This window comes from Sebastes fasciatus, chromosome 24 (assembly GCF_043250625.1).
Source record: "Sebastes fasciatus isolate fSebFas1 chromosome 24, fSebFas1.pri, whole genome shotgun sequence".
Taxonomy (NCBI): domain Eukaryota; kingdom Metazoa; phylum Chordata; class Actinopteri; order Perciformes; family Sebastidae; genus Sebastes; species Sebastes fasciatus.
In genome coordinates this window covers 5,772,875-5,786,514 of record NC_133818.1, presented here as the reverse complement: position 1 = coordinate 5,786,514, position 13,640 = coordinate 5,772,875, and the positions used below count along the sequence as shown (strand labels likewise).

General features: G+C 40.4%; 1 protein-coding gene and 1 long non-coding RNA gene across 2 annotated transcripts in view; one reads left to right on the top strand and one right to left on the bottom strand.

Moving 5' to 3' along the window:
- LOC141763018 (cholecystokinin receptor-like) overlaps positions 1–12,697 on the top strand; it is a 38,172-nt gene extending 25,475 nt beyond the window's left edge. The window contains exons 3-5 of the mRNA XM_074627254.1: positions 2,276–2,537; positions 9,393–9,526; positions 10,568–12,697. Of these exons, the coding sequence (XP_074483355.1) occupies positions 2,276–2,537; positions 9,393–9,526; positions 10,568–11,139 (968 nt within the window). The 3' untranslated portion in view covers positions 11,140–12,697. The remainder of the gene's footprint in view (positions 1–2,275; positions 2,538–9,392; positions 9,527–10,567) is intronic.
- LOC141763021 (uncharacterized) overlaps positions 1–13,640 on the bottom strand; it is a 76,959-nt gene that overhangs the window by 28,990 nt on the left and 34,329 nt on the right. Inside the window, exon 3 of the long non-coding RNA XR_012592967.1 lies at positions 8,712–8,822. This is a non-coding gene — a long non-coding RNA (uncharacterized LOC141763021). The remainder of the gene's footprint in view (positions 1–8,711; positions 8,823–13,640) is intronic.

Below are 13,640 nucleotides of genomic sequence, written 5' to 3'. Positions count from 1 at the left end.
TTGTTGCCTAAACTGAAGTAGTTTTGTTGCCTAAACTTTAGTAGTTTTGTTGCCTAAATTTAAGTAGTTTTGTTGCCTAAATTTAAGTAGTTTTGTTGCCTAAACTTTAAGTTTTGTTGCCTAAACTGAAGTAGTTTTGTTGCCTAAACTTTAGTAGTTTTGTTGCCTAAACTTTAGTAGTTTTGTTGCCGAAAATGAAGTAGTTTTGTTGCCTAAACTGAAGTAGTTTGTTGCGTAAACTTTGGTGGTTTTGTTTCCTAAACTGAAGTAGTTTTGTTGCCTAAACTTTAGTAGTTTTGTTGCCTAAACTTTAGTAGTTTTGTTGCCGAAAATGAAGTAGTTTTGTTGCCTAAACTGAAGTAGTTTGTTGCGTAAACTTTGGTGGTTTTGTTTCCTAAACTGAAGTAGTTTTGTTGCCTAAATTTAAGTAGTTTTGTTGCCTAAACTTTAAGTTTTGTTGCCTAAACTGAAGTAGTTTTGTTGCCTAAACTTTAGTAGTTTTGTTGCCTAAACTTTAGTAGTTTTGTTGCCGAAAATGAAGTAGTTTTGTTGCCTAAACTGAAGTAGTTTGTTGCGTAAACTTTGGTGGTTTTGTTGCCTAAACTGAAGTAGTTTTGTTGCCTAAACTTTAGTAGTTTTGTTGCCTAAACTTTAGTAGTTTTGTTGCCGAAAATGAAGTAGTTTTGTTGCCTAAACTGAAGTAGTTTGTTGCGTAAACTTTGGTGGTTTTGTTTCCTAAACTGAAGTAGTTCTGTTGCCTAAACTTTAGTAGTTCTGTTGCCTAAACTTTAGTAGTTCTGTTGCCTAAACTTTAGTAGTTCTGTTGCCTAAACTTTAGTAGTTCTGTTGCCTAGACTTTAGTAGTTTTGTTGCCTAAACTGAAGAAGTTTTGTTGCCTAAATTGAAGTAGTTTTGTTGCCTAAACTGAAGTAGTTTTGTTGCCTAAACTTTAGTAGTTCTGTTGCCTAAATTGAAGTAGTTTTGTTGCCTAAACTGAAGTAGTTTTGTTGCCTAAACTTTAGTAGTTTTGTTGCCTAAACTGAAGAAGTTTTGTTGCCTAAACTGAAGAAGTTTTGTTGCCTAAACTGAAGTAGTTTTGTTGCCTAAACTTTAGTAGTTTTGTTGCCTAAACTGAAGTAGTTTTGTTGCCTAAACTTTAGTAGTTTTGTTGCCGAAAATGAAGTAGTTTTGTTGCCTAAACTGAAGTAGTTTGTTGCCTAAACTGAAGTAGTTTTGTTGCCTAAACTTTAGTAGTTTTGTTGCCTAAACTGAAGTAGTTTTGTTGCCTAAACTTTAGTAGTTTTATTGCCTAAACTGAAGTAGTTTTGTTGCCTAAACTTTAGTAGTTTTGTTGCCTAAACTTTAGTAGTTTTGTTGCCTAAACTTTAGTAGTTTTGTTGCCTAAACTTTAGCAGTTTTGTTGCCTAAACTTTAGTAGTTTTGTTGCCTAAACTTTAGTAGTTTTGTTGCCTAAACTTTAGTAGTTTTGTTGCCTAAACTTTAGTAGTTTTGTTGCCTAAACTTTAGTAGTTTTGTTGCCTAAACTTTAGTAGTTTTGTTGCCTAAACTTTAGTAGTTTTGTTGCCTAAACTTTAGTAGTTATGTTGCCTAAACTTTAGTAGTTCTGTTGCCTAGACTTTAGTAGTTTTGTTGCCTAAACTGAAGAAGTTTTGTTGCCTAAATTGAAGTAGTTTTGTTGCCTAAACTGAAGTAGTTTTGTTGCCTAAACTTTAGTAGTTTTGTTGCCTAATCTGAAGTAGTTCTGTTGCCTAAACTTTAGTAGTTTTGTTGCCTAAACCTAACGAAGTTGTTTCCTGTGAAGACGTAATTTTATTTTGAAAAGACTGGAGCGAAAATTGATACATGCGTCACATTTGTGCTCTCTAGTGGCTCTAGAGATGGCCATTTGTGTTTTTGCATCAGCCACCGTAGTTCTCCGACACGCTTGACACATCAAAATAGTGAGAGTTGGTTACAATCTGCAACCTCACTGCTAGATGCCGCCAAATGCTACACACTGCACCTTTAACAGCAGATTTTCTTACCTTTGGATAGAGCCAGGTTAGCTGCTTCCAGTCTTTATGCCAAGCTAAGATAACCGACTCATGGCTTTAAATTTATATTTACCTCACAAACAGGAAAGTACTATTGATCCTCTCGTCTACTCCTCTGCAAGAAAGCGAATAAGCATATTTCCCAATGCTGAGCTAAAGTGCTGACTGGACTAACAGACCAGCTCTCTAAATGTTCTCTTGTGGTCTCTTCTTTCCTGCAGGGATCTCCGTCAGCATCTCCACCTTCAGCCTTGTGGCCATTGCTATCGAGAGGTACAGCGCCATCTGCAACCCGCTGAAGTCCCGCGCGTGGCAGACCCGATCCCACGCCTACCGCGTCATCGCCGCCACCTGGGTGGTGTCACTGCTAATCATGGTGCCATACCCGGTGTTCAGCGCCCTCAAGTCTTTCCCCAAGCCCAACGGGACTGTGGGCCACATGTGTCGCCAGGACTGGCCCAGCGGGGAGGCGGAGCAGACCTGGTGAGTACTGGTGGGACTACAGGGATGGGCACATTCAGTCATGACAAAATCCATCATTCATCAGACGTTTCCGTCTGTGAAAACTTTTTTAAAGATTTGCATAAAAATTATTTGGTGGACGTGCCTCCATAGCAGGAGTCAGTTAGTGAGGTGAATACAATCTGCTCGGCTTTGGATGTGGATAAACGTGGATACTCTGATTTACATGCAGTGTAATTGTGTAATTTACATATGCATTATCAAGCAGGAAGTCGCTTAATTTTTTTGAGCCGTGCAATCAGACCACTTTCCACTGATTGCTTGCAATTGGAAAAATAGATTGCATGCTGATTTGGTCATTTTGGTAATATAGCTCAAATTTCATGCACAGACCTTCAGCGCGTCCACTGTTCTCAGAGCGGTAAATTGAGTTTTGTAACTGTGCTAGTTAATCCATGTGTTCTGGAAAAAGGTGTTTGTTGCAATATATTAGTTTGACCTTGTTTCAATTTCTGTAACAAGTGTCGAAGTTAATACATTTTGGCAATGCTAACTGCCTTCTAGACACTCGGTATCAAGCAGTTAAAGGTACAGTGTGTAGGATTTGCAGATTGCAACCAACTGAGTACCCCTCCGCTCACTCCTCCCTTTCCATGACTGCGGTAACGTGAGCCGCCGAGTGCATAACCGTGGTAACGCCGTTCACCAGGCTCAGAGGTTACCATAATGACACTACTTTAGGAGCAACCATGGCCTTCAGGTAACAAAAAAAGCAAAAAGCGCTCAACTTGTGATTTTTAGGTTGCTTTAAAGCTAGAGTAAAGATACTGTTAAACTAGAAAACCTAAAGAATCCATCAGTACCAACCATGTCGTACTAGCTTGTCACCAAGGAGGCTAAATAACGCTCCAAACTTGCACTAAATTTTGGCGAGGAAACACTGGCATGGCCATTTTCAAAGGGTTTTTTACACTAAATGCAGTACTTATGCGGGTTTCTGGACAATATTTCTCATTGTTTTGTGTTGTTAATTGATTTCAAATAATAAATATATACATGCATTTGCATAAAGCAGCATATTTGCCCACTCCCATGTGGATAAGAGTATTAAATACTTGACAAATCTCCCTTTAAGGTACATTTTGAACAGATAAAAGTTGTGATTAATCACGATTAACTATGGACAATCATGCGATTAATTGCGATTATGCTGGTGCGACTGCGCCTTTACTGTATTTTCGCTCTACCTACCCAGGTAGAAATGCAAGTCCAGCTAATGATGGAGAGAAGGCTCTTATATTCTTGTAATTTTAGGCTCAAACTCCTGGGTTGAAGCTGTAAAAGTGGAGTCTAAAAAAATTAATGAAATCATTAAGTGGGTTTTTTTAAGATGAAAAAGGTGACCAGACTGTTGAGGAATAATTGGAGACATGATATGAAATGGATCAGTTTTCTTGCACCAAAAAAACGGAGACGCTGGGGCAGAAAGTAGAGACATCATTAGACAAAAATAGTCTGCCCTCAGCATTTATGCTGCGAGGATGCATGCAACCATAATTTTAAACGAACATGATTGTTTCTCTGCTCCTGCCTGTAACACTGAAAAGGATGGAAGCTCATCTAAAATATCAGGAGGGAAACAATTATTGCTGGATTGCTCGGCGTTGGGAAAGCCATACATCCATCTACATGCCCTCTGAGGACCGATACGTGCTGCTTTGCTTCGTTGCGAAAAAGCCCCCCCAAGTAGACGGATTCGCTGCCAAGGACGAGATATGTTAGAGCATCTTGGGATATACTACTCAGGGATTTTCATAGATCATAAACATAAGGTGCTGCAGGATGGCGCAATTAAAATGCATAAGAACATGGCTAAACCTGGTCTGTCTCCCTACTTGACAGCCTTTTGTGGTCGAACGCTTCTCGGTCTGTCTATCAAACTGCAAAGCTTCTCTTGGAAAGACGAGGTAGTGGGAGACCAGTTAATTAGTCTGCTCGGCGAGGAGGAGGAGGAGGAGGAGGAGGAGAAGGAGGAGGAGGAGGAGGAGGAAGACAGTCGAGGCTCAGATGTCAAAAGTCCAGATGTGTCACTAAGTATGCGGACCTTTCAAGTTTTAATTCACAGATCCATCTTCGCCCATCACGACCGTCTTCTAAATTGCAGCGGGGTTAGGGGTTAAAGCGTTGGCTGAGAGGAGATAACACCTTTTCCGTCTTTTCTTTTTTGTGCACCTAATGAAGCGGCGCACGGAGTTATTGAAGCGTCCATTTTTAGTCTGAGATGATGAGCAAATGATTTCGAGACACGTAAAAGAGCCATAAAGTGGTTAATGGACCAATTTCTGTCACGTCAAAGACAAACTTAATGATTTTTGTAATTATTCTCATTGTGCGCATTGACAATTTCACGCAGACTGGAGTTTATATAAAAAAAAAGATTTGGCAGCATAAGTACTCTGGAGGGATGAATAATCTCACTAGTTAATAAAGACAAGATAACATTCTGCATTAAAGAGAAACCTGGTTATCCCTGTATGAGATATATTTATAGAGATATTTAGGTCGTAGAGGGCTCAGTTTTACAGCTAGAGTGAAGATACTGGTATCATATGAAACTAAAAAACCTAAAGAATCCATCGGTGCCAACCATGTCACACTAACTCGTCGTGAAGGAGGCTAAATAATGCTCCAAACTTACGCTCAATTTTGGCGAGGAAAAACTGGCATGGCCATTTTCAAAGGGGTCCCTTGACCTCTGACCTCCAGATATGTGAATGTAAATGGGTTCTATGGGTACCCACGAGTCTCCCCTTTACAGACATGCCCACTTTATGATAATCACATGCAGTTCGGGGCAAGTCATAGTCAAGTCAGCACACTGACACACTGACAGCTGTTGTTGCCTGTTGGGCTGCAGTTTGCCATGTTATGATTTGAGCATATTGTTTTATGCTAAATGCAGTACCTGTGAGGGTTTCTGGACAATATCTGTCATTGTTTTGTGTTTTTAATTGATTTCCGATATAATATATACATGCATTTGCATAAAGCAGCATATTTGTCCACTCCCATGTTGATAAGAGTATTAAATACTTGACAAATCTCCCTTTAAGGTACATTTTGAACAGATAAAAACGTGTGATTAATTTGCGATTAATCACGATTAACTATGGACCATCATGCAACTGATCGCGATTCAATATTTTAATCAATTGACAGCCCTAATATATATATATATATGTATATATATATATATTCTTGTAATTCTTGCGTCTTTCTCTTTCTCTGAGAATAATCCAAAATGGTGCGTTCAAGCTCGTAATAACGTTATCATGATGTAATCTCGTTACTAATTATTAGTAATGCTATCATTTATGTTATTCCAACATTGTAACATTTTATATACTATATATATATATATAAGTATTTGTTAATTTAAGATTCGTAAACTTTAAATTGTTTGTAAACCATCTATACACGTTATTTTGATGCTATTAAATGGTTAATAATTACTTTGTAAAGCATCTATAAACATTATTTAAATAGATAGTTAATACTCTGTCAATGGTTAATAATTTGTTTCTGGTCCATCAATCTATGTAATGTTTATAGATGTTTTACAAAAGATTTCTTAAAGGTTTACAAATCATTTAACAAATACTTAATATAGCATATAAAATGTTATAATGTGTGCAACAATAAACTGTTAATAGTTTACTAATGTAATCAGATTGTAATTGTCATCGTCTCTTATCAGCTATTATACAATATAGAATTTATAAACATTATATCACACAAACTAATGATAAAATAACAGAAATTATAGCATTACTAATAATTAGAAAACATTATTAATTATCATTTCGTTATCTGTTAATAGTAAAATAACTATTAAATAATTCAAAATTAAAATTTTAAAAATGAATTAACTATTGATTTACCATTTATAAATGATGGTTATTATAAAGTGTTACCAAATTTATTCGGCAAAGGTGTTTCCATATCATATTTAGCGCATCAACTCGTGCAGTTTTATCAAAGTTTGCTTCTTCAATACATCTTTTCTAATGCGATACTTCAAAATGCAAATTAAAACCAATGACGGCTCCTTGCAGAGTTTATTTGTAGTCGTGTTTGTAGTGCCGAAACTTTAACACGTGCATATCATTCTGTGATGATGAATATAAACCGAACACACCTGTCCTGGTTGATAATCACGGAGCTTTCAGGTGATGTGGGAACCGTCCAAAGAGGGAGCTACGTATGAATATTCATCAAGCCGTCCATCTGGGTTTCCCTCTTGAGGCAAACAAGCACAGATATCCACCAGATTTTTTTGGTGTTCCCGCTCTCCTACATGCTTTTGTCTAGCCGATTTTCCACAGTATCAAACGGCCATCTGATGAGAGGCTCCGACTGAAGCCGTTGTTTTAATGAGAAGTGAAAGAGCGGGGCCGTGCAGAGTTCAGACGGTTGCCCACGAAGACATTAGAATATCCCAGAATGAATGAAACTTCCTCTCCGCTGTCGCTTTCATGTGCTGACTGATGTGCGGCGCAGACATCGGTGGTTGAGAAGAGCATACTGTGATTATGACGAATCAAACGGGAGATGGTAAAGGTTTATTACCATCAAAGTGACACCTGTAGTTCTATTTATCTTATTTATTCATGGGTTACTCTTTCTGGGTTTTACTATAATTGTCCTTTCACTTCACGTAAAGGTTTTATAGTATGTAATATAAGCTGAGTGGTATCAGCAGTCACATACGGACTCAGGCTCCGAGTCCTTTGAATTATGTACACTGTTGTCGACGTTTTCTTCAGTTTCTTTACTCAGCTCAGTACTTTTTCTTTGAGGTGCCATCAATCCACGCGCTCGAGAGAGAGAGCCATGATCATTATTCTTTCTGTGCCAGCAAAATGGAACATTTATGATCATAAAACAGCCGCGTACACGGCCCGGAGCAGCTCCAAATGTCTCGCAATTGTCATATTACAGCATATCTAACAATGTTTACTCGGCAAAATGTAATTTCTGAAATGCCTTCTGAAAAAACATTTCTTTCTGTCGTGATATCAGGCGGCAAACTCCGGGGTCTGAGAAGTGAAGCCAATGCTGAAGTGGCTTAAACCTGCATTCTTTCTAACAGCCAGCAGGGGGCGACTCCTCTGGTTGCTAAAAGAAGTCTGATTGTATAGAAGTCTATGAGAAAATGAGCCTACTTCTCTCTTGATTTATTACCTCAGTAAACATTGTAAACATGAGTTTATGGTCTCAATCGTTAGTTTCAAGTCTTCTTCAATACAGCATGATGTTCATTTAGTAAATTATGGTCCCATTTAGAGTCAAATAGACCATAAAGCAGGGGATGCTTTAGGGCGGGGCTACCTTGTGATTGACAGGTCGCTACCACAGCGTTGTTTTAGGTGACCCAAAAGGTTACAATTTACAATAACTTAAAAATAAGATGGCAACGGCCAAAAAACCAAGATACCGAAGGCCAAAAAGCCAAACTCGAGACTTCAACGGTGGTCCACAAACCAATAGGTGACGTCACGGCAACTATGTCTACTTCTTATATACAGTCTGTGTGTGTTGTATAGTCCCTTTTAAAACCAACGTCATGATTATGTCACGGTGTTAGCTGGAGGCCAAACAAAGGAAAGACTGGAGGCTAAAGTTACACATCTATAGTGTCATCTTGCTGTTGTTGGATGCCAGAATCGAGATGTCACAGACATTTGAGTGATTCGAGGCTCTAGCGAGCTACAATATCGGCGAAGCGTTTTCAGAGATGGAGAGAAAATGTCATTGGCCGTAGGGGTCGGATAATATGGTCCCATTGGTTAATGTTAACTTTCTCAACAAACACTTGTGATCCTGACATGAGTGACATATTGAGAGAAACTAGTATTTTCTTCAGCCATTGTTAAACAAACAAGCCAACAACCCTTGCTAGCCAGCGTTAACTAATGTGTTCAGAGAATTATTCTGCCTCCACTCAACGCTCTGTCCACAAAGTACGTCATCATGTTTACTCACAGAAAAGAGGCCTATCGGCTAGTGCCATGTGTACTGTCTATAGGAGTATGTGCTGTATCTGTATGAGGTCCAGTTGTTTGTTACTGTGTAAACTGTCAGTTTGATAAGGTTGTGTTGAAAACCTTCCCTTGGTTAAACAGGATGGCTTACCTTCTTAAAGAACGTAGTGTGTTGTAGTGTTGCACCTGCAGCGGTCTACTGGTCCAACTGGTCCAACTAGCTCGCCTCATTCGGCAAACTATGGGGGCCAAACATGTCCTCCTGTTGAGATGAAGACATGAATTTGAAAGCACATCATGTTTGAGCGCAGAGTAATTTGTTAAATCAATCATTTTAATTCATTTGCATCTAAATTGATATATGCAAATGTTGCAGCAGCAAAAAGGCCCAGAGTGGTAAATAAAAACAGTCCAAAAGGAGGTAGAGCCAGTAGAGGGAAGGTTAAACCACAGGATGCTGAGCAGCCTGGCTCCAGGGAGAAGCTGCAGAACTGGCCCGGGATGCTGCGGTACCTTTTGCCAGACACAATGGGTGGAAAGAGGGCTGTCGGAAGGGGTCAACCATCTGCGGGGCCTCGAGCACGGCTCCAACAAATGCATGAAGGTGTGTGAGGAAAGAAAAGTGTCTCAAGTTCACAAGCAGGATATCAGCCGAAATAACCCAGTGACAAGTTGCAGGGTTTAAGAGTGGTATGTTTACTGGTATGGTTTATTTTTTCCGCCAGTAGCTGGAGAATCTGATGTGCTTGTTTGTTTTTTGAGGGCTGATTCAACTCCTTTTCCCCCTCTCTGTGTGTGTTGTTCATCTCTTTCCATTCTGGCTGCTTTTCAGGTATGTGCTGCTGCTGTTCACTCTGTTCTTCGTCCCGGGAGTGGTGATGATTGTAGCCTACGGTCTGATCTCCAGAGAGCTCTTCCGAGGCATTCAGTTTGAGCTGGGCCCGAGCAGAGAGACCGCCAACACCGGTGAGCTCCATCATAAATTCAATCCAAACTTCAACAGGCTCTCTGTTCACATCGATTTACTTCACACCGAGGAAGAAAACATCTATTTCACTTTTTATATCCCTGAATTACTTTAGAAAGAGGCTACAGCAGGATTTCTCAAAAGTCTGGTTAAACATGACGACTGACAAATAAATACACATGACTGCGAAGGAGATTTGTTTGTTTTGCCTCAAGCAGAGAATGACATATTTCGTTGCTACCTACAGGTTCTGCACCTGTTACACCCAAAAATAGACTTCTTCTCAGTTGTCCTACTCTACTTGGTTTCATGCATATTTGGAATTTCTGCTGGTATTTCCCATAGAAAAGGAAAAAATCTGTCCTTTAGGTGCTGTGGTTACTGTGTGCATCAGGAGCACCAGTTTCCATGGAGTCTTGTGGATGATTCATCAAGGTTGAGATGATCTGAAATAGCCTTCGGTAGTTAATCTATTCCTTAACATAGTGCTTTAATCCAGCAAAATCATGAACTTCCATCCTTGGCATTTAATCCGTTTCTTTTGTGCGTGCTGTAATGATTCCTCCCGTTCATACTAGCCATTAAAAGATTCTTTGATAATTGGCATTTACATTATGTTAAAGTTCACCAAAGCTTTCCAAAGGTAAACTTTCTGGCCAGAAGAACGGTGTAGGAAGGGTGTTTTGGCCTCACAGTTGGCATTTCCCATATAAAAGTAAAAATCTGTCACATATAGCTGGACTGTGGTCCATTTAGGTGAAGTATAACTGCTGTTACTTTGTGCATCAGGAGCACCAGTTTCCATGGAGTCTACAGATGATTCATCAAGGTTGAGATGATCTGAAATAGCCTTCGGTAGCAACTGTTAATCTATTGCTTTATTCCATCGGGATGCAGCAAAATCACGAACTTCCATCCTTGGCATTTAATCCGTTTTTAGTGCCTGCTGTAATGATTCCCATTAAAAGATCCCTTTATCCTTTAATACTTGGCATTTACATTATGTTAAAGTTCACCAAAGGTTTTCAATTTTCTGACAGGCCAGAAGAACGGTGTGGGAAGGGCTGTCCCAGGGTCCAACGATGACGACGACGGTTGCTACATCCAGGTGTCTAAAAAGCCCACCTCCGCTGTGGAGCTCCCGACCCTCTCCGCCTCGTCCGCTGCCGCCCAGGCCAAAACCGAACGCGCCCGCAGCAACACCTCGGAGGCCAAGCTGCAGGCCAAGAAGCGAGTCATCCGCATGCTGATGGTGATCGTGGCGCTCTTCTTCATCTGCTGGATGCCCCTGTACTCGGCCAACACCTGGAAGGCCTTTGACCTGAGGTCGGCCTCCAAAGCCCTCTCGGGAGCGCCCATCTCCTTCATCCACCTGCTGTCCTACAGCTCGGCGTGCGTCAACCCCATCATTTACTGCTTCATGAACATGCGCTTCCGCAAGGCCCTGCTGTCCACCTTCGCCTGCTGCTGCCGCAACCGGCTCTGTCGCTGGTGTTGCAGGAGGAAGGGGGGAGGGGAAGACGGCCTCGCCGCCACCTCCATGGCCACGTCGATGGCCACCTCCATGTCCAAGTTCAGCTACACCACCGTCAGCACCACCGGCACCTGCTGAGCCTCCAGGAGAGCCGGGTGGTTGGTGGCTGTCGGAGCAGCGGTTACTCTGTGCACCATCTGTTTTCTTCAATCTTCATCTTAATATGCTATGAGTCATGCGCTGAGTAATATCCCCTTGCCCTCGTTTATGAGGTCTTTTCAAAAGGTCTCCTTTAAATTCTGTTTGCATGGTTGCAGAATGGGAGGCGGGCAAAACGCCGTTTTCAGTTTGGTGACATTTTTTTTTCTTCTGTTTAATTGGCAGCATCCGCTTTGTTGCATCCTGAAGAGAACATCAAGTGCCTGTGCTCTTTGTGTGGCTTCATTTGTCACGGTAGTTTGTTCACTCGCCGAAGGACATATCAGTGAACAACTACGACTTCTGCGTACTTGTAAATACTGTCTTTATGTTCTTACTGTGCCAAAGGTAAATGTACTGTGGAACAATGAGGACTCATTACCTCAGTAATGATTCAGTATGGATTTCAGCTGCTCTTGTGTTAAATGTGGTTTCATCTTCATTCATTCAGGATCTCTCTCTCAGTTATCAGAATTATTCTACTGAAGGCTACAACTTTGGATATCATTGGGTCCCTAATTTTTAAATATTTCAACGGCAAGAAGTCGTTCTATTTAGTCCAGCTTTTTCTGGACGAGCTCCTTGCTTTGCTCTGACATAGTGTTTCGCTCTTATTGAGTTATGTTTCATCATTATTATTTCTGCAAATATACAAACACCAAAATTCATATATTCAGGTGATTCTTCTTAGTAATAACTTTTTGGACCAGTTTGCAGCACTGCTCTTATTCCAGCTGATAAGGTGCATCTTTATCTTGATGATAAACATCTGAGGAGTGTAATTTAGCCGTACTTCTTGGCATGCGTAAAATGAGAAAGCCTGGTGTTTAGAATGAGGCAGTTTTCTTGTGTTGATCCACCATGTAGCATAACAAACTGGGATCAAACAGGCTCCGTCATGGAACTTAAATCTGCTACACCACTGCTGCAAATGTATGCTGAATACTGATGCAGACATTAACATCGGGATGTGAATTATTAGAGGAAGTGCAGTAAGTCCATTCATCCATGAAAGGCTGATTGCACCAACTAGTTGCTCCGGTCTGCCCCTGCTACAAATGGCATGGAGAAGTGCTTTAGTCAAACTCACCTTTTCTGCTCAATTATCTCTGTGGTCTCTTTTATGTACTCTCTCTGCCTTCCGCTGCAGTGCTGCCAATTACTCTGAGCATTACCTAAGTACAAAGACCCCTGTTTCCCCGGCTTAGACTAACGAGGTGTTTCTCAGGGACCCTCTCCTCGCCTGCAGTGCGCATCTCACGGCTTCGCTTTTGTAAAACCGAGGACAAATGGCTCTGCTGACGCGCCGCATATGAGTCCTTCAATTCTTTAATAATAACAACAACAACAATCTTGATTTAAATAGCATCTTTCATTCAAAGAACTGAGCTCAACGTGCGCTACAATACGGAGACAACTGTTGGGCAAAAACAAGTACAGAGGAATGTTAATAATAGAAGGAAATTAGAATACGCGTTACACTAAATATAAAGCAAATGCTCATTCTTCCAAAACCCCAATAGTCAGACAAATGATCCAATGGATTGAAACCCTATTTGTCCGACAGCCCAACAAACGGCTATTGTTCCAAAGGCCGAGAAAACACAACAAACAGAAGCACATATTTTGTTTCTTACTATGGCCTTACTCCGCCTCTGATTGGCTTAACCTGATATTCTTACCCTAAACCTAACTAATGTCACTCCTCATGCCTAAACCTAACCAACCCAACCAAAGAAGGCAACAAATACTTGCCAGACTGTCTGTTAGTTATCGGATATTGTTAGCGCAATAGCTCAAAAAGTTATAGGCAGATTTTTAACATGGGCCAAAGATGATGCTGAGGGAACACAGGTCCTAATTTGGGATGGACGAAAAGTTAGACAATGGCACCAAATCTGTCTTTTGGAACTACTTCTCTAGCATGCATAAATGCTAAATCAACCCACAGCTTTGCATGTAAACAAACAAGTAAGTGAAGATCGTTCGCTAGCAAGTTTCTCCGAAAGTAGATCCCTATGAAGCTACAATAGCTAATCCCAGGGGCTACTTTATGTCTTAACTTGGTTTGGTGGCAAGAGTTTGAAATGCTAAAATTCATCCGCTTGCCCTTTTAAACATTGTTTAGCCGGAGTCACATTTTCCCGAAACTCTATAGCAAAAGGTGGCAAGTGTAAAGTGCAATAGTTCTGAGAATTACACCCAAATTTCCCTTCAAATGCTCACAGAATCGTACATGCACATTAAGTTTGATCCATGAGCTGTTAAGTAAGTAAGTAGATATTATTTTGACGACAGTAAATGATTAACAAATTACAAATTTCCTGTGTCATTTATTCATGACTCCATTCATGAATTTAGTCAATTCTGCCAAACTATAGACATGATAATGTTGCAGTGAATAATTTAACACAATATTAAGATAAAAAAGTAGACTTTGA